The following is a 22183-nucleotide window of genomic DNA, read 5'->3' on the forward strand; positions in this document are numbered from 1 at the left end:
GAGACGATCATATGACTAAGAAAACCCTAGGAAGCCTAAACTACAGCATTGCCGTCTTCCTCCAAAGTTGTCTCTAAAGAAACCTCCTTGTCATCTGCTCTCATCCAAGTGAATGATCATCGCAAAAGGAATCATACACAAACAACACAAACAAGTAAGGGTGAGCTAATTATATAAAAAGCATACAATATGACAATATGCATGCAAGAGTTAACTTCAATCAAGCAGGGTAAACACACATCCTAACATGTTGAGTACTAAACTTGACTCGTCCGGACTTTAGAATGATAGTTGAGCTATGGCGGGTCTTGCACTCGTGGTGGCTTATGAAACTTGGGTTCCCCCACCCTACCACACTCACGAGGTTAGTCCATTATCACTCACCTTAAGCCATACTCGAAGCACCCAAGACTAAGACCTCCTGCTACTCCTCACCACATGGTTCAATCCTCTCTATGTGAGAAGAAAGACCATTGGAGTTTCAGGATGACCCCCAAGACTGAACTCCTACTTTCATTCTAAACAACTAAGGGCACCACCATGGATCTTCTCCTTGAAGATCATGGAATTACGTCCATCAACCATACTTGTTATACTTCACCACCAAACATGTGTCATACCATCACATACTATCAGTTCAATAACATTACTACCATCATACTATGTATTTCAATCATTTCACACACTTGGTTCACCCAAAGCAAGAACAAAAGAGAAGACTGGACCGAAAAGGTTCGCACAGCGCACCCTATGCGCAAGGCGAGACAAAAGGATCTCGCACAGCGCACCCCCTAATTCGCATAGCGAATTAACTCGCAACATGCATCAAACTTCAAACCTCTCGCATAGCGCACTCAAGTCACTATGCGAGAGCCCAGACAGAGACCAACCCCCTTAAAGCTCTTACTATGCGCCCCACTCGCCTCTCGAATTAAAAGGGGGTGGTTCCAGACCCCACAAGTCGCATAGCGACAGGATTCGCCAGGCAAATCCACAAACAGAGAGCAGCACTCTCTGGTTATTCGCATAGCGCACCAACTCGCACAACGAATGACTCAGACAGTGAGCGCCCTCTACAGGGTCTCGCTATGCGAGACAACTCGCCTAGCGACTCTGCATAGTCTGTAGAATGCCCAATTCTGCAGATTATGCTCCCTTGCACCCTCTAGACCAATTATAGTCCTCTTTCCCATTTTCTAAGTCCTCTAGATCGTGATTATGTCCCAGTTAAGCTTGTTTATGTGATTCCTAACATTCCTCTAATGATTTTCAAGTGATCAAGACGCACTTCACTCTCTAGAACATTTAAATTAACAACCTAATGACTTAAGATCCATTCTGTTGTTTTTAACATGTTTTAGACCTTCCTTATGTACTTAACAAGTTTCATTTAACCCATCTAAGTCGTCCAAATTGTCTTATTATGCTCTAGACCCCAAATGCCCAATTTCAGTACCTCACTTCCCTTAAACTAACCTAGACCTTCTGCCTAACTATTGAACCTGTTTATCAAATTGACACTAAGCAGAAATCTCACCCTATTCCCTCCCTACATGTTCTATTTACAGCCCCTTTCGTTCATCCAAAAGGATTCCCAAAAAACAACTACAGTCTCACTAACCACACATTTCAGTTCATAACATCCAACATGCTTAAAATATAAAATACAATCCAACAACACATCAGTGCAGCAGTCAACATGCATTCATTTACAAAGCAGATTCAAGAAATAATTTCAAGAAAACAATTAGCTCCCCTTACCTTGGTGGTTACAAGTACAACACTTTAGAAGAAGCCCCGAAACAGTAACCCTCGCACAGAAACAAGTTTCACAGAACCTACAAACCACCATAGAGTACAACTCTTAGAGCTAGCATGAACAGGAAAACAAAAGGGAAAAGCTACCGGCTGCATGCAACCAGTAAAGTTGCATGCCCTAGGTTCAAGAGAGATGGAGAAACTGACTTACCCGTCCAAAGCAGAAACTAATAGGATGGATGGAAAGCTCTCAACTCCGTGAACGAAAGAACACCACCTATTTGACAATGCAACGATTGAAATGTGTGAATGGATAGAGAGAAGGCAGAGCAAGAAGGAGAGATCAGAGTTTAGAGAAAGAAGAAAAAGTTGGACAATGAGCTTAGATTGGAAAAAATCCTTTCTAAAGTCATGGTGTCTTTAGTTTTATGGACCTGGCTGCCCCAACCTAAGGCTCAACAGCCCTATATTTTTCAGGCCCTTACATAGATGGCCTGTTCATCCTTTTGTTAAACTAACTGTAGGTGGTGGTTTTATATCAGACGCAAGAGGATGGGTATGGCGGGAATTGTGACAGATGAGGTGGAAGATGGAATTTGTATTCCCAAGAATGATCAAAGTATTATTTGTGAAACGAAGTATTTGGAAGTATTTAACGTCTTCCATAAATGGAAACCAAAAGAAATTAATTAACTTTCATAAATACAGCAAAATTCTTTGGGAAATTCAGGAACAAATCCGTCGGTGTCGGAAATGCTCTTGTGAACATATTTCCCGAGACCAAAACATACATATTTCAACAAGCAGCTTGAAATGAAAAATAGGATGATATTCCAGATGGCATCTTACCTCTTATAGGATTGGTTTAGCGTTGCGTTGTTTCAGTTTTTCTTTTTTTGATTTCCATTCCTTTTATAAAAATAAACGAAATATTTTCACAGACTTCTCTTCTCAAACATTAATCAAGAACAATATTAAGGGTTGCTGACTTGATGCATAATAGGAAAATTATTTAGAAGCATCAGAAAAGTGCCTTCAACGTCCAAATATTGAAATGAAGTATATTCGCAACAATAATTTAAAACAAATTTCCATGTCAAATGTGAGGATTTGACAGTCTGGCAGAAGTTACCCCAGCAGCACAATTTCCTTGCAGAAACCTATAATTTTGTCCATATATACATTGGGAAAAATATTTTTACACCTACAATCATGAAGTTAACAATGGTCATTTCCTGAACGTAGGCATCTGAGAGAAGAACATTAAGTCATAACCATCACATTGCATGAGATAAAAAATGTTCGTGAAGGTCATATTTGCTATATCTATGATAATGAAATTACAGACCAACAGGGGCTTACACCTCGTTTAAAAATAAAAGAAGCACGACTCGGTCATTAGGTATTTCTTTTAGCCGAGTTGTATATCACAAACAGGAGACCCCTTCCTGGTACAAAAAAAGGAATAACACTACTACATTCTGTACAACACCATCGGTTAGAGGTCAAGGGTATAGAATGGGTGCATACTACAGTCGGTTGTTATGGGAGTTGGCCTTTGTAAGTGCTTTAACAAAGTAATTTCGGATCTCTGGTATTACACGCTGAATCAGAAGAGAGTGCCTGCAAACAATTAGTGTAAACAGAAACATAAGGTGAAGAATTAGTCAGCCAAAAAAAAAATGTCTTGATGCTGATTATCCTGTTTATTTCAAACTATTTACAAAACAGGATTGTGTATAAACAGAAGATGGCCATATATAAAAATACTAAATCCCTCGTATCTGGTCTGAATACGGTACAAGAAAAACAACCATACAAATAAACCTTCTACTTGCTGCTTGAATGTGAAATGGAATACATAGTCATCTACATCCCCCCACCCCCCGCCCAAAACCACAGTAAAACATTGCTTTACAGTATGCATCGAATATCTATGTTTCCAAAGGACTCTTTCTTACTGATTTTTGGATACAATAGGCTTGAATACTTGCTATTTTCACCAGTGACACCGGGGGATATGACTGTTTAATTAAATCAAAACATTATGATGATAAAAATAAAAAATAGATCAGTGACATTATTCAAGTCTCAAGATCCAAATTTCCTTTTAGGTCAACAACATTCTTCACGAAACAGCACGCACAACAGTACTAAACCAGATGACCAAGTTCTTATACACAGCTATTAAGACATCATAGCTAAGTAGACGCCCACAAGATGTAAAAACAGTAAATTAGGAAATCAGATCAATACCCTGGCCTTGCACTCAATTTATCAAATTGCTCCAAGATAAAAAGGATGCATGCATGCCTCAGTGGTATTGCATTGAAGGCTTCTGAAAGCTCGTACATACTTGAAACATTCTCTAGTGATATATCCTGGGAGAAAAAACATAGGGTAACGAGGAGCCCACTTTCAAGTCTAATGTTTGGTACAAGGAAACATACATATATAAAACTGATTTTCCTAGCTCACCTGTGCAATTGTGTATTCACAGAGTCTCTTAAGTCCTTCCAAAAGATATTGATCCGCTGCTCGAAGAAGATCTTGAGCAATATCCAGAGTGACATCAACTGATCCACAATACACAAATCTGGATAGATATCAAACAAACAACGAGATATAAGATGTCCAGAAATTATTACAAGCATTCACAGACCAACTTTAATAGATCACAAGACTGCAGAATTTAGTAGACCTCATCATCAACTCAAAAACTTCCCATCTAATATTTGGAATCTCTATGTCTCTTGCCTCCTTCTCCTGGCATGCAATAAAACACATGTTTACATACCACTTTATGCTTCAAATTAAAATATATATTTTGGTAATTACTTACTTAATATTAGATCCATCGTTTAAATCAGCAGTAAAAACCATAGATGATAAATAAATATCTCATGAAACCAAGTAGAGTCAACAAAGGAGTAACTTTTTTGACTAACACTCTTATTTTGTAATAATGTAAAGGAATTACAAGAATTGTTTCTTGTGATAATATCCTTATTTGGTGTGGCTTTAGAGGTGGGGTGAAGGAGAAAGATTATTCATGGGTGAAACTGAATATAATAAACTCACCCTGTAACCACCGTCAAACATTGCACGAAATGCATCCGAAGATGCAAGTAGACAAATTCTATGTGCATAAAATTGTTTGCCTGCAACGAAGAACAAAGATCACCAAGTTCACTACACGGGTCAACTGAAGCTACAACACATCTTAGGGAAGGTAGTTTTTCAAGCTACAATTTTAAGAATGAAACAGTGAGGACAAAAAGCATCAACCTTCAACCAAAAATGTAACGTCAGACAATGTAGCATTGTTCACATACTGCTCTCCTAAATATACCTGCAAGATAAATAGTAGTTGATCATAAACATACCAGCTTTTAGAAAAGCTTATATCAGAATTATTTAGACAAGGCAGAGTGAAGAGGAACTTGGCATCAGGATTCTTATGCAAGTGGCAAGCATGTAAAACAGCAAGCATTGATCAAGATGACTGCTGGCTGTTAGATCATTAGATGCTCGTTATATTCAATAGACCACGTATTTATATAGTCATGTCATTGGTCATCATAAAATATCTTTTAGAGAAAACAAACAAGAGGAACAAACTGAAATTTTATGGTTTCTGCTCACTTGAAATAAGAGCACAGAATTATTTATAGGCACCGTTTATAACAAAAGCTATTGTTAATAATAGCTGACAGCTGTAAAAGCTAACAGCTGTACAAACTAACTATTATTTATTCAGTCTAACAATATCATATACAAATAATATAAATCTATTATAAATTGTTATTGGCTACTGACTACTTAATATTACACCAGGGTTTAAAGAAATTTTAAATAAAAAGTATTTCTAGACAGATGTTACATTCATATAAGCAAATTACAATTCCTACCTAATTGAGTGAGTATACAAAGTGTGTATAAAGATCTTACCTGTGAAGAAATTTTAAGCATATAACAGCGGATGCAACAACAATTTCACATACCGTTAAAGGAAAGTTGAAGGAAAAATAAAACTTGTGAAAACATTCTTTTATAATTAAAATTCTATGCTGTGAAATTGTGAAAACTGATGATAAGCCAACTGGATTTACCTGTGGCGTTGGAGAAAGAGGAGGAGCATCAACAGGAGACAAGGTGGATGCTTTATTGGCCAACTTGCATAAAGCCACGGCACCATCAAGTTGCTGCTTAGAGCTGGATGATCCAAGAAGCCCTATAAGCAACTCAAGACCTGCATGGACAGATGATCAACTTGAAAACAAATACAAAAAGGAGTTTGTAAAACAATAAACGATGAGAACCAAACCCATGAAAAAACATTTACTAAGATACACACCATAGTGATCAATAAAAAATTTTCTCTGATCATCTGCAGAACAAAGATGTGCAAGAGCCAATGCGACTCGCCTTTGACAACCCTTTTCTGAAACTCGCATAAGATATAACAAATGGTTCAAAACCTATAAAAGGGAAAAAACATCACATTACAAATTTGAATACTACAAAACTGGCAATCAATAGTAATCAGTAGAGCCCCCATCATTTTGAAGATATCAAGTATTAACAACCAAAAGCAGAAAGTATCATGAATATGACATTTTACCCGGCCCTGAATCTTCTCCTCTAATCTTTTCAACGTCTTGGCAACACAATCTTTAGTTGCCTGCAATAGAAATCAATTCCATAAAGGTCTATATTGGTCTTAAGATAAATCTATTTCCCTTCAATTACAAATATTCAAATGAAATCACTAAGTATTTTAATTTTTTATAGTAAAGGCATCAAAGGGTGAAAGTGGAAACTATAAATCAAAGCTACGGTATGTAGTAAAGAGAAAGCTTACTTGAACAATAAATTCTCCATCTTGCAGCCTCTGAACTCCACCTACCCTAATGAAATCGGACACATTATCCTATGGGACAAAATAAAATAAATAACCCCAAAAACAGAGAATAGTTAATTAATTTAAGTCTCAAAGTAACAAGCTTTTTAAGCAATTAAGACAGAAAATCTTCATTTCAAACAAATTCAGTTTGTCTCATACCTCATTGTCTGCAAGGCCGTATAAAGCAAAAGCAGCATTATGTTGCAAAGACCCATTTTTTGAGTCAAGAAGCTTGAGCAATGGCACTAAGCCACCATTGTGAGCAATACCAGCTTGGTTATGTGTGTCCTGAAATCAACAAAAAAATGTATATTTATATTCAACCAAAAGAAATGCATATGTTGTTAAGAAGAACCAGAAGTTCAACATGCAAATGGACATAGGTCATATTAGCTTTATATAAAAAGGTGTGATATATCACTAAGATGATTTCAGAGATAAGCCACATATAACTATACGAGAATTAATGAGAACATGGAAATACATTGAATGTGTTACAGATCCAAATACTATCCTGCACAGAAATATGCTACTAACTTATTTCCAGGACATAATGGAACTTTATATTCAAACTAATGCAAGTAAATTATAAACGGAAAAAAGGAAAAAAAGAAAGGGAATAACCTGGGCTAATCTTCCCAACGCAAATGCTGACATTTCCCTGAGTTGTACATCAGATGACTGAAGCATTTCTATCAATGGTTGGACAGCACCCCTCTGTACAATGTGAACCTAAAATCAAGCAGCACAGACAGTAAACACTAAGGTCAAAAGAAAATGATATATGATACATCATAAGAGAAGCAACTATACTGTTCAGTACTCTATTACCATCAATCTTATTTAACAAGAAATAAATAATACAAAACAATCAAATTGGAAATAGGAATGTCACCAAACGATTGCTTCACCTAAAGTTCAGTTATGAATTGTTTCTTATCTCCCCCTCCTCACAATTCAGGCATACAAGTATAAAAGGGGACTATTTATGTGTGTGTGTGTGTAATATTAAGCGATTTAAACTTGAAAACTGGAGTTATCCACCCAATTCAAGCTTTACTTTAGTCCTTTACATTCTGAAGCTTACGCTTACCTTACAGTCTGAATCAGTTGCTGCAAATTGTCCAAGTAACAAGGCTGCTTCTCTCTGGCTTTCAGAGCAGCAGGAACTGTTAAATAAAGTATAACATTATATTTGTTAAACGGAAGATAGCTTTCAGGGAACACGTTTGATAGAATATTATTGCCAGAAAAAAAATGACCACATAATAATAACAAAACATGTTCAGGGTAGAGAGGGAAGGGGCAGTGCAGTTTATCAGGGTCCAGAATTGGGGATAAACCTAAGTAATCCAATAACTGGCTGTAAAGCTCCAGCGAGAAGAACTTCTTTCTTTATATTAGGTGAAGAGTGCACTAGATTTCCAATCACACCAACCTGGTATATCAAATTCATAGCATGTGCCACATAAGATACCTGCAAAGATAGAGCTGAAAACTATTGCAAGAGTCTTGCATTTATTATTAAAATTTGTTAACCTCACCGCTTCATAATGAACAGCAGCATCTTCAGAACGTAGCATTAAAATCAAAGTTGGGAGAGCATTGCATTCAACAATCTGGAAAATCATCATGTTGTGTGACTTGTTTGTAAAATATCCAAACCACAACTTCCAGCAACAACTTACCTGATTTTTATTTTCATCATTTTTAAAAGCAAGAGTTCGTAGTGCACCAGCAGCTGCTCTTTGTACCTTTGCATCGGCAAAATCAAGCAAATGAACAAGTGGTGGAATTCCACCTTCCATCCTACAGACCAAATCAAGATAATATTGAGAACAAATCCAAAATTTAAATATGATAACCTTAGAAGAAGGTAAAACCTGACACGGGTTTTAATGCTGCTGTTTTCATGAGCAAGATTAGTAATAGCATCTGCAGCCCTGCGAATGAGACTATTAATAGCACGAGATGTTAAGCCATCCTTGTGCCTCTTTAAAAGATCAACAAGATGTATTAAGGCACCACTGTCAACAATGAGCTGTTGATGCTCTGGCTGTAGAAAGCATTTCAAATAAAATAGCAGTTTAGCAATTATATTCTTTTTAACAGATACAAGAAATATGTCAGAAGAGAAAAGGAAGAAAAGTACAAGTAAATCTAAAAATATATGTCATATACATACACAATTCAAACTCCCCTTAAACATGACTCAGTCATTAGTCCTAGTCACTGCACGTGTTGGGCTTCACCATAGTTACAAAAAAGATGGTCAATGCTTCTATATTCACATCCTACAACCAACACTAAATTAATCTTGTGATTGACAAACCGGATACATAAATTTCCCTTTAGAAATCAGTAGTATCTCACACACTTCCTACAGTTCCAAACAAAAATTATGGACCTAGTAGACCAGACTGGCTTTCAATGGTGAATCTCCATCAGGACCAAAGGGAACAGTCTCGCCATCCCCCTTCTCCAAATTTATTTGTTTTTCTAATCTATGTGGGACATTTGCTTTAATTAAGAATTTCATAAGAATTCAACCCACCACCAATTGACAATCTATTAAATAAAGTGGTTTTTGTATCAAGTACAATGTTTAAGAACATCTCCATTCCTTACTTCTAACCTTCATCCAATATATTGAATTTCATTCAATTAATGATCATTTAAATTTTTTAAACAAGTTTTCATCCAATACTTAAATAAGTATCCAAAATCCAGAAATAATATCGTAAAATTAGCAGATCCCTCAGTTTTCAAGAATTGGCACATCCTCTTCCCCCCCTCCCTAACTAACTTATCCAGATAAACCCTATAATTTTTGTTCTCTCAAAATCTTCAGCCAAGTTCCACCACCGCTGACTACCATCAAAACAATATAGAAAGGGTAAATTTTTGGTAGACTACATGATTCAACCAGCTTTGAGAAAAACAGATTGCATAAACACAAAACTCAATCCTTTATAAATAAATGATTCCTACCAACCAGCAGGTAATTAACTCAATATGGACCCTCATTCATGTAAGACTTTTTTTTTATCTCTTTTAGTCAACACTTGGAAAAATCAAATTAAAAAATCAAATTTAGATGCACTGTAATCACGTGTTATATAAAAAATGTCATCCCAAGCCCAAACACAGTTTATCTTGTGCTAGAACATAAAGACAACAGTTACTAAAAGTAAAAAAGAAACCAAGGACACTGTCGTTTAGAATTAGGGTTTTGAATGTGTCATCTCCCTTCTACCCACAAAAAAGATGCACAGCCATGAGAGCAGGACACTGAACCGAAGCACTGAAGTTGCAGGTTTGGAGGGCAGCAACATCCGATTTTGTGATTAACTACCATGAGTGCTGCAGGATTTGCTGGCTCCGAGGTGTGCTTCAACAGCAAATCACGATTCTTAAGATTCTAGCCATATTCATGTGTCATGCCCAAAAACAATCCATTGTACCACATTGCAATTAATCGTGCAATAAAAACAAACACTCAATCGAACCCTTATTATAAGGTTCATTTTAGAAGGTAAACTGGTAACATTTTTCAAAAAGTTCAGCTGAATTAATTACTTTAATTGGTATGTGATAACGTTAATAGAAGACCAGAAAGTACTATGCTATACTCACTAATTAAGAATCTTAATTAAGTTGATTTAATGTTCTTAATTTCATAAAATAAATAAATACATCCTTTAAATTCCCACCAGTCATATTTATTGGAAATTGGTGCCCAAGTTTAAATGTAAGGATACCTTTTAAATAATAACATTAAATAAAATTGAGATAATTGAAATTTACTAATATTTAAGGCCTTTAAACATAATCAAAGGGATTATCTAGCAAACCCAACCTACAAATTACACCATCAGGCATGATCTTTAAGACTGTCTCTAATATTACTCCCTTAGTTTCTTTTTGGACATTTTTTGGATAACCCAAGAAATGCATATTTTTTAACTTGAATAAAATATTTATTCTCATTTCTATATCACTATAAATGCATATACGTAAACTAATTAAATATTAAGTGAGAGATAAGAGTATAAATGACAAAAAAATAATTACTATTGTGTTGGACTTCGAATTTTCAGTTAAATATAAACAAAAGAAAAAGAGACTTTCACAAGTGCAACACTTACAAGTATTATATGACTCGCACCATTAAACAAACAAAAAATGGAACAGCATTCCATGTTAAAATGCATAAATAAATGAATAAATAAACAACACTCAAAAGCGAATTCAACATTACAAAACTTGAAATCAAGCTACAACCAAAATTACACTCATAATTCCAAATTTGCAGAACACGAAGAATCATCTATCCAAATTATGAAGTACCAAACTAAACAAGCTAAGACCTACGAAGCGTAGACGATTAAATATGGAATAAAATCGAAAATAACAGTTAGAGAAAATGAAATCACCTTGACGGCAAGGAGTCCTAATGCGAAAGCGCTCCCCTTCTCAACCTCGTGCTCGAATGGCAATGGCTTCTGGACACGGTCAATCAGAGGCGGCGCCTGAAGATGCTTCACCAACGCAGGAATCGCGCCTCCTTCAACAATCAGGTTCACCACTTCCTCTGCAAACACAACCAACACCAATCGATTTATACACACGGACATGCAACCGACACGAGGAAACACAGAAGAAGAAACAGCACACCGCAACCGCAATCCAAACGAACGCAGCGAGACACGGCGAGATCGGAGGCATCGATTTACCATTCTTCGCGAGATCGGCGAGCGCGTGAGTAGCGCGTTTGGCCGCGGATCGATCCGCTTCGTTCCACGTGAAACTCGACTCGAGGATGCTCACCTGTTCTCCGACGTCGCAGAGGAGCGCCGCTCGCTCGGCGGCGGTGGACGGCGCCGCCGAGATCTGCCTTTCGTCGTGCTGTTCCTCGTCGAGCTTCCGCTTTTGACCCTTCCGCTGGGAAAGACTCTGATCTTGGCGCCTCTGGAGCTCCATGAACGAGAGAAAAAGCAAAGAAGGTTCTGAGAACAGAGTGTTTGCTCTGTCTGGTGCGAGAAAGAGAGGAGGGGGTGAGAAATGCAATTGGAGATTTGAACGGATGACATGTAGAAGGGTATTTTGGGAAATGTAAAGTAAGAATGAAAAAAAGAAAAAAGAAAAAAGAGCACGCACACTCACTTTGATAACAGAGGTGTCTGGCTTTGAACCGGCCACATCATTTTGGGTCTGGATTGAGGCAAAGCCGAACACTCAACAATACACTTTTTTTTAAGTACGAAAAATCAGCAGACATTTTTATAATAATCAATTAAAATGAAGCTGCCTTATCTGTTTTTAGTTTTAAAGAATAAAAATGACTAAATTAAATAATACTTTATTCAGTTAAAATCTCCTTTGGAACTATGAAAAACGATTATAAATATACGAATAGTCAATTGTTAGACATTGGATCAATGCTATAAAACTTGAAGAAACTTATATGCTCCAACAGATTCCTGGATCACTAATTCAATATTTAAATACTTGCTGAACACGTGTGAATACACAGACATAAAATATACAAAATATGCAAACAAACAAAAGTACAGATAAATTTATTTGCAAATACTCAAAAAAGTAAAAATAAAGTAAAATAAACCTTTTTAGAAACTAAAATTGATTTACGTATAAATTTAAATTACTTTTTAATTAAATCAATATAAAAGAGTTTTTTTAAATAAAGTAATTTATATATAAATAATTGTAAATTATGTAAAAGTAAAAATGTTTTGTTTATTCATTCTGTTCTTTTCGTGAAAATTTTTATTCAAAGGTACCATGTTACATCGTTGATAAATCAATGTGGTGCAATGGTTCAAGTTAAATTAGCTTAAGTTATTGAGCATAAGATTTGATCCTTGTGAACTCTAATTTTATTTTATTTTGTAACAAAGGAGTGAGGGGCATGTTGGATTATCAATTTCAGAATTATATGGATAGTCAATTATTTTGGTCATGAAAATCAATTTTGAGATGGGTGTTTGAAATAAATAATTGACTAATAGTTTTGAAAATCAGTTATAGTGTGCTGATAGACACGTGTGATCATCAGTTATCATTGCACACGAATTTTTTATCTGTGTTGATAAAATACAGTGTTTTCATTTTTTTTTATTTCTGCTGTTCTGGAGAAAAATAAGAAGTATAATTAAGATCGCATTTTCAGAACTAGAAATAAATTCTTCAACTAACTTTTAATAAAAAAGTTTAAAAACTTAGTCAAACGGTAAAGAAATGGTTGCAAAATAAAAACTAGCTATTGTAAAGGTGTGACTCTATCTTTCTGTCAATTAAATAAACGTTGAAATATATGATTCATTAATAGGTATTGATATATTTTTAAGTAGTTAGAATTTTTATTAAAAAAAATATCCAAATTAAACATATAAATAAAATCAATTTGATTTTAATATTTAATTTAATATTTGACTTTATTCCTACTAATTGGATTTAGTCTCTAGCAAGAGGTTTGACTGCTAAGGCATCAATTTTCAACTTTACAATTATTTGTTGATTCTATATTGTGATTTGATTGCATAGACCTCCTTTGAGGGTAGTAGTAATCCTTGCTTCTTTCAAATATTTCACTTTTCTGTTGTGCATGTTCCTTACTTTCTTGTTTTTAATGATTGTATTTGGTTCATACGTAAAAAAAAAAACAGCACAGAGAGTATGTAACTTTATTAAAAAATGAATAAAGATTGCCAATGTTAGAGAATAATGAATAAAATATGTGAAATGGATATAATTTTCAGATTAAGTATAAACAAATTGAACATGTATATACATGGAATATGGTTTCACAAACCCGGAATTAGAAAAGTGATTCTGCGATACTCATTTTCAATTAAACATTTTGTATCGTCCAAATTCTGAAATATTCAAAATAAATGTTTAAAATTTCCAATAATTGTCTATGTTAATCGATTTAATTTCTAAAATTATTTAACAAAAATTAATTGTTTTTCATGAAAGTTTTGTTTTGTTTGGTGCAAAAATACTTACTTTTTATTTTTAAAGAAGCAAATGTAGCTTTGTCTCAAGGATAAAATATAGCGTAAAATGAACTATTACAAGGAATACATTTATAACCACAAATTATACATATTGATAACGTAAGAAAATTTCAAGAATAACAAAATAAGTACATTTATATCGATGAACAATTAAAGAAATAATCAGATACAAGATGTAGGAAAATATAGTGACTAATATACTTATAAATATTTGAAATTGGACGTACTCACATTAATAAAGTATTTAAAAGAAAAAGAAAATGAAAGGCTAATCTAAGACGAGTCTATAAATTCAATTTTGCATACCAAATTGCTTCCCAACAAAAATACAGAGAAGAATATATTCGCTTCGGTCTAATTAAAAAATTAAGGTGTGAATTACGGTTCACAATTTTACACTCATAAAACAATTTAAATTTTTAGAGTCGTAGATACATACTAATCACCTTCTAACATTTATTATTTATAACTCAAGTTAGTTTAACTATTTATTATTTTAACCATCTTTCTTAATTATTACGTGTTATTAAAATTATGAACTTGGTTGTGAAAAAAGAATCACAATTTAACATTATATTGTTAAAGAAGTTAATTTTAGAATCCTCTTTTATTTAACAAATATAATCATTCAAGTTTTGAGGACTTACTTCTCAACATTTTTATTTATTGGCATTCATCATTTACAAGTTGACTTTAGTTCGTTTGTCAGAGTTATTTAAGAGAAATCTATCTATTACACGTTCTTAACATATTACAAAGAAAATCAACTCTCCCACTTTAACAGTAAAATGTTACTAATTTTAAGTGAAGCTTTTACACTCCTTGTTTAATATTCATCATTGTTTTTTTTTTTTGTAGAATTTCAAAATTAATGTTAATTTCTCATATAAGTTTTATAATCTCATGTCTTATCTTACAAATAAATGTTAATGTTAATTATGTGAAAACTTTACAAGGAACTTCCATCATTCTTCTTTTTACTTACACCTTTTAAGTTTAAAAAATACTACAAAATCTTCTTTAAGTTTTAAACACATGAACTTATTTTCATATGAAACAAGTATCTCTTAAAAAAGTATAGAAATTCGAGTATAATTTACTATCTATTTTTCTTTTGTAAATTTTAATTTTAAAGAGGTCCTCAATATTTTTAAACTTAAATATAATTGTACAAAGTAAACACATCCAGCTGCAGAGAAAAATAAAATATTAATAAACATGTGTTAGTAAAAGTTGAATAGTTAAAAATGCTAGAGGCTTAATGTGAGAAAGAAGTTGAATAGTTCAAAATGCTAGAGGCGGGAAAGAGGAGGGAAATAGTAAAGGAAAAAGTTTTTACAATAACTTTTTCTTTTTTATTTTTTACAATGGTTTATGTGATAGATCATCATTAATACATTTTAAATATACATACTAATGAAATAATATATAATTTATTATCAAAATATTATTAAAAAATGTTATTAAATCCAATAAGATTAAAAAAGAAATCATATAATCATGAGCATGACGTGTTTTGTGATTCGCCCTGCAAAAGAGAGGACAAGAAGAAAAAAAAGAACTAATGGTGGTGAGGTACACCACCTATTAAGAAAAGAAATAAAGGGAATTTCTTCTTTTCCATTTGAGATCCTTTTAGTTCTTCCCCATCCAGTATGATTTTCCTGAATCCTGTAATTTTTGAAATACTAATTATACCTTTATACGGAATTTAAGTTCCAGATGCATCATCGTAATTATTTTGGATTATACAATCTTAAATAAAAAAACCAAAATTTTTATATTTCAGATTATATACTCTAAAAATCATAGAAGAAAATTATATCTGATTATATAATTCAAAATATTAAATTCATATTTTAAATTGTAAAATCTGTTTTTATATTTGGATTATAAGATTCGTAGTGCAAAATTTAAGTTACATTATAAGCAAAATTTGCAGGAGGATTTCACAAATCTTATCAGTGATTTTGTTGAGCTTGTTGGCCGTGTGGGCGATCTAAATATCCATTGGAATGTTACAATTCCTATGTTCTTTGTCTCCCTGATTCTTGTAAAAAATTCGATCATGTTCTTGCTCGATTCAATGATCTATAAGCAAAATCATCCACTATGTCGTATTGTAGAATTTTGATTTGATTTGTCGTTTAGTGGTGTTTGGTGAAGTTGTTTCACTGGTATTGGAAAAAATAATGACATTCTGGAAGGAGCATGGGCTAAAAATTATGGGAAGGTGAGTTTGGTCACAAGATATAGTAAATGCTTGTCCATTATCACAGATGGAAAGGTAAAGAAAAAAATATTTTATTATAATTTTTTACAATATTTTCATACAGTCATTTTTATACTAATTTACTATTTATTGTTTGTTATGACGACGTATCTTAAACTTAATAAAAAAATAACACGTATATTATATTAAAATATAATTTTTCTTAATTAAGCAGATATACAATTTGTAATATAATTTAGAAAGACAATTCCAAATATACATTACATTGCAAATTACACTGAAATTTAATATCTCATTCCCAGTTGTAAAATCCTAGATAAATGCGTTAGAAGTCAAGGGGAGGGAGCTTCTCACACCGTCTTAAGCCAATGGAAAACAACAGCATGAGATAAATCCAAAATAAAATTATAATTTTAAACAATTTTTTAACAAGAGATAACTAAGTCGGTGAAGCAATGAATGCGCTAAGAAAACATGAAGAATCCCCTCATTCAATGAGTTTGTTCTTTTATTCATTGAATGTAATAAAATGTACTTTTATTGAAAGTTATTGTGTACTTTTTTTTTGCATTAACATAAAAAAACCTTCGCTTTTACTTTTGTACAAACTACTTTAATGATAAATTAAATAGTATAGTTTTCATATTATTCTATTATTTATGTGCTTTGGGAAATACAATACAGTCCTATAATTCACAATAATAGTCATCATATTCCTTATCAATATTATCTTAAAAAAAATAACTGTCTAACAAATAGTAATTATACAATTTTACGTATTGCCGGCACTGCACACGCACACAGCATCATTGAACCTTTAATGTAAACACGTCTAATCAATTCACTAAAGAAATTTCTTTTCTCAGGCTCTTACTCACATTGTCAAGATCATTTTGACATCTTCTGACTCCATTAAAAATGATACGAAAAGAAATTTAAAACATGTTTGTTTGAGTGAAAGAGAAAGAGTCAGAGGAAGAAAACGGCATCCCACTAATGTTTTGTTTGTGTATCTAATCCAACAAAACAACTAGAGTAGTGGTGTCTGACCAGTAAACTTTGTTTCCCGCGTTATCATTACCCGTTCCAACCAATAACCAATAACCAATAACCAATCCATATTCCATATTCATATTCTTTTCTTCTCCATTCTTCTGTGTTTTCTTTCCTACCACTCCAACTCCAAGACCCTTTCAAACTCCACCACGAAAACATCACAATCTTAACTAACTACCTCATTTATTCATTCATTCATTCATTTTTCTCATTCCAACCACTTCAACCACCATGTCCCTCTTTCTCTTTCTCCTTCTCCTTCTCCTCTTCATCCCCATCTCTCTCTCCCAAGCGCCCCCCAGAGGCCTACTCATAAACTGCGGGGCCCAATCAGAGGCCCAATTCGATGACCGAACATGGCTCCCCGATTGGAGCTTCGTCTCTTCGGGCTCGCCCAAAACCCTCACCTCTCCCGTTCGCGTCCCCACTCTGCAAACCCTTCGCTCCTTTCCTCGCCAAGTCAAGAAGCACTGCTACAATGTTCCCACGTACCGCGGCGCAAAGTACTTGGTGCGTACCACCTACTTCTACGGAGGAGTCAACGGCGTCGATCACCCTTCGCCACCCGTCTTTGACCAGATCCTCGATGGGACCCTCTGGAGCGTGGTCAACACCACTGGAGATTACGCCAACGGAAACTCCACCTTCTACGAAGGAGTTTTCATGGCCCAGGGGAAGATCATGAACCTCTGCATCGGTTCCAATACTTACACAGATTCTGACCCGTTTATCTCTTCTTTGGAATTCTTGATTCTCGAGGATTCTCTCTACAATACCACGGACTTCAATAGCTTTGGCCTTGCATTGTTTGCGCGTCACAGTTTTGGAAACTCCGGATCACCCATTCGGTTTGTTTATCCTTTTCATTGCCCTCCATGTTCAAACTCAGTGTCTTTTGTAGCTTTGTTCATTTAGTTTTTTTTTTTTAAAATTAAGTTAATGTTAAGTTTTTGTTTGCTTTTCTCTTTTCTCTACGGTGAAAAAAGAGAGTAACCTTTAAGAGAAGGTTGCAATGCAACTTTCAAGGCAGCTAAGGAAGCTTATGGATTAAATTCCGAGTTGAATTTGACTTTTTCTTATGAATTTAATTAGAATTATAATTTAATTTAATGTAATTGTTTATTATAAAGTTATCCAGTTACAAATGAAAATGATAATTCAGGTAATTTTTTTTATACAGCCGTTTCTTAATTTGATAGTTGAAAGAAATGTACGATATCTGATAAATTTAGGAGATTTGGTACAGTTAGTTCATGACGAGAAGTCATTCATCCAAAACTAATTGTACCAAAACCTCTAAATTTATCAGGTAGCATATGGACTCTCATTAATTAAACTATTTTCATATATAAATAATCACGGATAATGTGTTGGACTCTACGAGTTCCCTTTTTACTATGAAACCATTACCTTCGTGTTCTTTTTAATTGTTGTTTCCCTGGTCTCTGATGCAGAATGGTGGGTTTTTTTGTTGTTGTTCAGGTATCCTGATGATCAGTTTGACCGTATATGGGTGCCTTTTGAGCAGAGTAGTTCTGCCATAGCAAGCACTGACAATGTTTCTGTTTATGGTTTTTGGAATCTTCCACCTGCAAAAATATTCGAGACGCACGTAGGATCTGAACAATTGGAGTCCTTGGAACTGAGATGGCCTACAGCGCTACTTCCAAGCTCTAAATACTACATCGCACTATACTTTGCTGACAACACTGTTGGATCAAGAGTTTTTAACATAAGCGTAAATGGTATTACTTATTACCATAATTTGATTGTGATCCCATCAGGCAGTGTTGTATTTGCCAGCCAGTGGCCTCTTTCTGGTCCTACTACAATAACTTTGACCCCTGATGCAAGTTCAACTCGGGGCCCCTTAATCAATGCTGGTGAAGTTTTTTATCTACTGCCACTTAAAGGAAGAACTTCAACTCGAGATGGTATAGCTTTTGATTTCATGTTTTTTTCTTAGCTCTGGGTCATTTCTGAAACAATCTTACGTTTGACATTTATTTCTTCGCCAACAAGAAAATACAACTTTCTACGCACAGGATGGAAAATATCTTCGTCCAGTGCCACTGTCTAGCAATATATATCCTAAAGTTTTTTGTGTCACTAATCAAAACTGCAAATCTTAAAACGACTTTATATGAACAACGGCAACATATTAAGATACAGTTTTGAGTAAAGTTCTAGAGAAAAGGGATTAGAGGAGTTTTGTTTTGCACTTTTTTTAAGCGAGAAGGAGAGATAAATTTTTTTAAGAGACGAGTTAAAGAATGATAGAGCTACGAATTTTTTTATGAATGATGGGAATGATTGAAGATAAGAATAGGTCAGTATACTGTCACTGTAATAGTATTTTTTTCATTGTCATGCTTGCACCAGCTTAGTAAGAAAGGTTTTGAAATTGGACAAATCTGTAGTGAGAAGTGTAACGAATGCCATTACTACTCGACAATTACCTCTATTTTAACCCGAGTTCTGTTTTCCTTCTCACATATCAAAGAGAAATTCTCAATGCGTTTTTCTGGGGGTTGGGGGTTGATGGTAGCAAGCCATTGGCGGCCCAAAAAAAAAAAAACAGGATCTGCTGACTGGTTATTCTTTATTTTAAGTCGCAACATTTTCATCATAGTTGTAGTGCGTTAGTAATGGTAACTTTCTTTTGACAGTTATTGCGTTGGAAAAAGTAAAACAGAGCCTTCGAAATCCACCCCCGGATTGGAATGGTGATCCTTGTATGCCTCAGCAGTACTCATGGATTGGCATCACATGTTCTGAAGGACCACGTATCCGTGTAGTGACTTTGTAAGACCAGACTTGAGTTGTTATAGCACATGGTATCCTGTCCTTTCAGTCCTATTCTGCTGTGTGAATGAATAGCTTACTTATGATTTCCTGTTTTCGTTCAGAAACTTGACAGGTATGGATCTTTCTGGATCTTTATCGCCCTCTGTTGCCAATATGACAGCCCTGACTAACATGTAGGCTCTTTAAGTTACGCATATCACTTTATGAAATTTAGTATTTCAAATTTTATGATCAGTAAATCATTGCCTTTCTTTTGCAGCTGGCTTGGGAATAACAGTTTAACGGGGCAAATTCCTGACCTCAGTTCACTAAAGATGTTAGAAACACTGTAAGTTTATACTTGACGTGTGTGTGTGTATTTTTAAGTATGACATGATAGTTTTTCTTTTTTCATATAATTTATCTCATCACTGGCTGTAGCTAGTCTACCATTTTTCATTTAATGGAAACAAACATATTTTTGCAAGTTATTTTTATCATAAAACAACTCATGTAGTCGTGTTCTATAGCAACTTTCACGATCGAAAAATGTTTGAAATCCAAGAAAACTTCAATGTATTCATGGAGCTCAGTATTTGCATATTGTTATTTTATTTCAAGGCACTTGGAAGACAATCAATTCAGTGGAGAAATTCCCTCATCCTTAGGGAACATCAGCAGCTTGCAAGAAGTGTAAGTTGTACCCTATTCTAGATTTACCAGAGGTTACAAGCAAATTGTGTTTTTTTTTTGGCTATTTCAATACCGGAAAATTTTCCCTACAAGCCGCCTCCTTTTTCCAGTTACATTTTGATACCTTCAATTATGTCTAGAAAATTAAGTCAACTTGTAAAACTATATTGATTATGATCATTATGAGTTTAGTTATATAACTAATCTCTGCTCATTATTTTGTGATGCTTGATTAGATTGGTAAGAATCAGAACAGACATTTGTTCAAAGCTAATTGAGTTTTGGCTTTGGCCTGATAAATAAACATGCCGAGGAAAAAACAAAGTGAATTTGATGTCTATTGAAAAAATAAGAGATTTGATTGTTCAATCCTCGCATACTTTGATTTCGATCAATCTATGAAATTTCACTTGCGAGTAGACTTTACTTATTAATATTTGTAGACTTTAGTTGCAATTATGCCTGACTACGTCTTTCATGCACCTCTAGCTATCATTGCAATTAGAAATTATATTTACAACTCATGTCCTGGAGAATTTAAAAGATTTATTTCACTACAATTATTTTCTGTCTACACTGTGCCACTCCAATTTTACCATCCCTGGCCCCCCAGGCACCTCGTCAAATTACAACTTTTTGCTTTCTTGTTGGAAAATTTTTTATTTCTCATGATCGAATGCCAAAGTTAGCACGAGGATAACTTGGAGTGAGGGAATGATTACCAAGCAATACTGTAGTGTCCTTTTAAATAAAATAGGATTTTCTATAGTGACACAAACTTAGTAGTATCGCTCATGTACTTGGTATTTGTAAATTATGTATCTTTGAATTCTGGCTGTCATTCCTTCTTAAGATCTGCGAGTTATTCTTCAATTCCATTACTTGTCCCTATAATTGTCTTCTTTTCCATATTTGTTTTATGTCAACTGATGATTGCCCCCCCGTCCCCCATTTTGTTGCAGATTTTTACAGAACAACAATTTGACTGGTCCAATTCCAGCAAATCTCATTAGAAAACCAGGACTGGATGTCAGGTAAGTAAAGACCTATCTCTTATTATTGTCAGCATCAACCACAGTTGTTGTTTTACTGACATGCGCTTATTTATTACCAACAGAACTTCTGGAAATAATTTCTTATCCCCCCCGGCATCTTGAGTGATTTTATTTCCTTCCAATGTAAAGATGAAGACTATTCTGTTTTTTCAAGAAATTTTTATTCTTTTACATCTTAAGAAGAGTATTCTGATTCTATGGTGGAAGTTCTTCTTTGTCAACTCATCAACCGAAGATCAAACTTCATCTCAGCCTTCCCTTGCTGGAAGACATACGGGTTTCTTGTATTAACTTGGAGTGTACTTTCAGATTGGTCAGTCGTTTGACTCAGTTCCTTTCAAAATGGATCTTATTTGAAATTGTATCATACAAATCCTTGTATAGTAATTATTCATTAGTTTATTGAAAATTTTGGTTTGTTTTTTCTTGTTTTTTCATAACTTGCTTTGTCTATTTTCATACTTCTGTGATTTGTATCATGTTCTGATATTAGAGTAATTACCGTGTCTTGTATTTTTACATGACATAAAAGCAGTTGTTCGTGCATATTATGCCCGTTTTTTTTTTATTTCTTTATATTTTGTGGGTATGAGCATAATTTTTTGTTTATCGATTTCTACCCAAAGTGAGATTTGAATCTTAACATTTATCT

The 22183-nt window shown here is 34.2% G+C and overlaps 2 protein-coding genes across 3 annotated transcripts; one reads left to right on the forward strand and one right to left on the reverse strand.

Annotated features, from left to right (window-relative positions):
• Positions 1-3021: 3021 nt before the first annotated feature.
• LOC108325986 (ARM REPEAT PROTEIN INTERACTING WITH ABF2) lies at positions 3022-11753 on the reverse strand. Of its 2 annotated transcripts, none has more exons than XM_017559173.2 (19): positions 11401-11753; positions 11101-11258; positions 8548-8720; positions 8353-8473; positions 8209-8283; positions 8008-8141; positions 7758-7833; positions 7289-7396; positions 6824-6952; positions 6623-6691; positions 6383-6442; positions 6116-6239; positions 5871-6010; positions 5047-5110; positions 4840-4919; positions 4460-4524; positions 4237-4354; positions 4015-4139; positions 3022-3381 (listed from the first exon to the last, which is right to left on the reverse strand). In XM_017559173.2, the coding sequence occupies exons 1-19, from the start codon at positions 11645-11647 to the stop codon at positions 3288-3290; spliced, it is 2160 nt and encodes a 719-aa protein (XP_017414662.1). In that variant the 5' UTR covers positions 11648-11753; the 3' UTR covers positions 3022-3287. The 2 variants fall into 2 exon arrangements, with proteins under 2 accessions (XP_017414662.1, XP_017414663.1); XM_017559174.2 differs by having other exon boundaries at positions 8008-8102; positions 11401-11751.
• Positions 11754-17015: 5262 nt separating this feature from the next.
• Positions 17016-21956, forward strand: LOC108324194 (putative leucine-rich repeat receptor-like serine/threonine-protein kinase At2g14440). The gene is made up of 8 exons (XM_017557055.2): positions 17016-17844; positions 18479-18930; positions 19666-19801; positions 19906-19977; positions 20064-20132; positions 20405-20476; positions 21439-21510; positions 21594-21956. The coding sequence occupies exons 1-8, from the start codon at positions 17228-17230 to the stop codon at positions 21631-21633; spliced, it is 1530 nt and encodes a 509-aa protein (XP_017412544.1). The 5' UTR covers positions 17016-17227; the 3' UTR covers positions 21634-21956.
• Positions 21957-22183: the final 227 nt, after the last annotated feature.

This window comes from Vigna angularis, chromosome 3 (assembly GCF_016808095.1).
Source record: "Vigna angularis cultivar LongXiaoDou No.4 chromosome 3, ASM1680809v1, whole genome shotgun sequence".
Classification (NCBI taxonomy): Eukaryota; Viridiplantae; Streptophyta; class Magnoliopsida; order Fabales; family Fabaceae; genus Vigna; species Vigna angularis.